Below are 850 nucleotides of genomic sequence, written 5' to 3' on the forward strand. Positions count from 1 at the left end.
AAAATGCCTAAATTGTAATCAAAAGCAAAAAAAGACAAACCAATTTCTATGAGATCATCAAAACAACAAAGTATAAAGAAAAATATTGAATCCAATTTGTTTATCCTTCCAATGCTTCCCCCTTCCTCCTAATTCTCTGACATCAGGCCACAGCAGGCATATCCTTGAGCCAACGATCCAGAGGCTTGCCAATTGCGTACACAATGAAGCCAATAGCCCTAAGCTTCTCCACATCCACCACATTGCGTCCGTCGAACAAAAAAGCCGGCTTATGCATTCCCTCGTAAATCCTCTGAAAATCCAACTTTTTGAACTCATCCCACTCCGTCAAGATACACACTCCATGGGCTCCCTTCGTAGCTTCATACGCATCCCACGCCACAACCACATCTCTGAAAGAAGTCGGGCTCATTGGCTGAAGGTGAATCGGATGGTCCCAATCGAACTTGTTCATCACAAGATCGCGCCGAATCTGATCCTCCGTCACCTGGGGATCATAGATACTGATCGCCGCCTTATCGCCCAGCAAACCTTTGCAGACATCGATCGCCGGAGTCTCCCTCGTATCGCCGGTGTCTTTCTTGAATGCGAAACCTAGCACTGCAATTTTCTTTCCAGAAACAGTGTTGAACATGGAGGAGACTACCCGGTTCACAAATCTGCTCTTCTGGTAGTCATTGATCTTAATCACCTGCTTCCAGTAGTCGGCAACCTCAGAAAGACCGTTGCACTCGCAGATGTAGACAAGATTTAGAATATCTTTTTGGAAGCATGAGCCGCCAAAACCAACACTAGCGTTCAGAAACTTGGGTCCGATCCTCGAGTCCTTCCCTACCGCAAAACCTACTTC

The 850-nt window shown here is 46.2% G+C and overlaps 1 protein-coding gene across 1 annotated transcript; it reads right to left on the reverse strand.

The window, feature by feature from the left end:
* Positions 1-12: 12 nt before the first annotated feature.
* LOC110034580 (UDP-glucose 6-dehydrogenase 4-like) lies at positions 13-844 on the reverse strand (the record flags this gene model as incomplete). The annotated part of the gene is made up of 1 exon (XM_020738830.1): positions 13-844. A coding segment is annotated over one exon (702 nt), but the record flags the coding sequence as incomplete, so codon positions are not given.
* Positions 845-850: the final 6 nt, after the last annotated feature.

Source organism: Phalaenopsis equestris, unplaced genomic scaffold (assembly GCF_001263595.1).
Source record: "Phalaenopsis equestris unplaced genomic scaffold, ASM126359v1 Scaffold190708, whole genome shotgun sequence".
NCBI classification, from domain to species: Eukaryota; Viridiplantae; Streptophyta; class Magnoliopsida; order Asparagales; family Orchidaceae; genus Phalaenopsis; species Phalaenopsis equestris.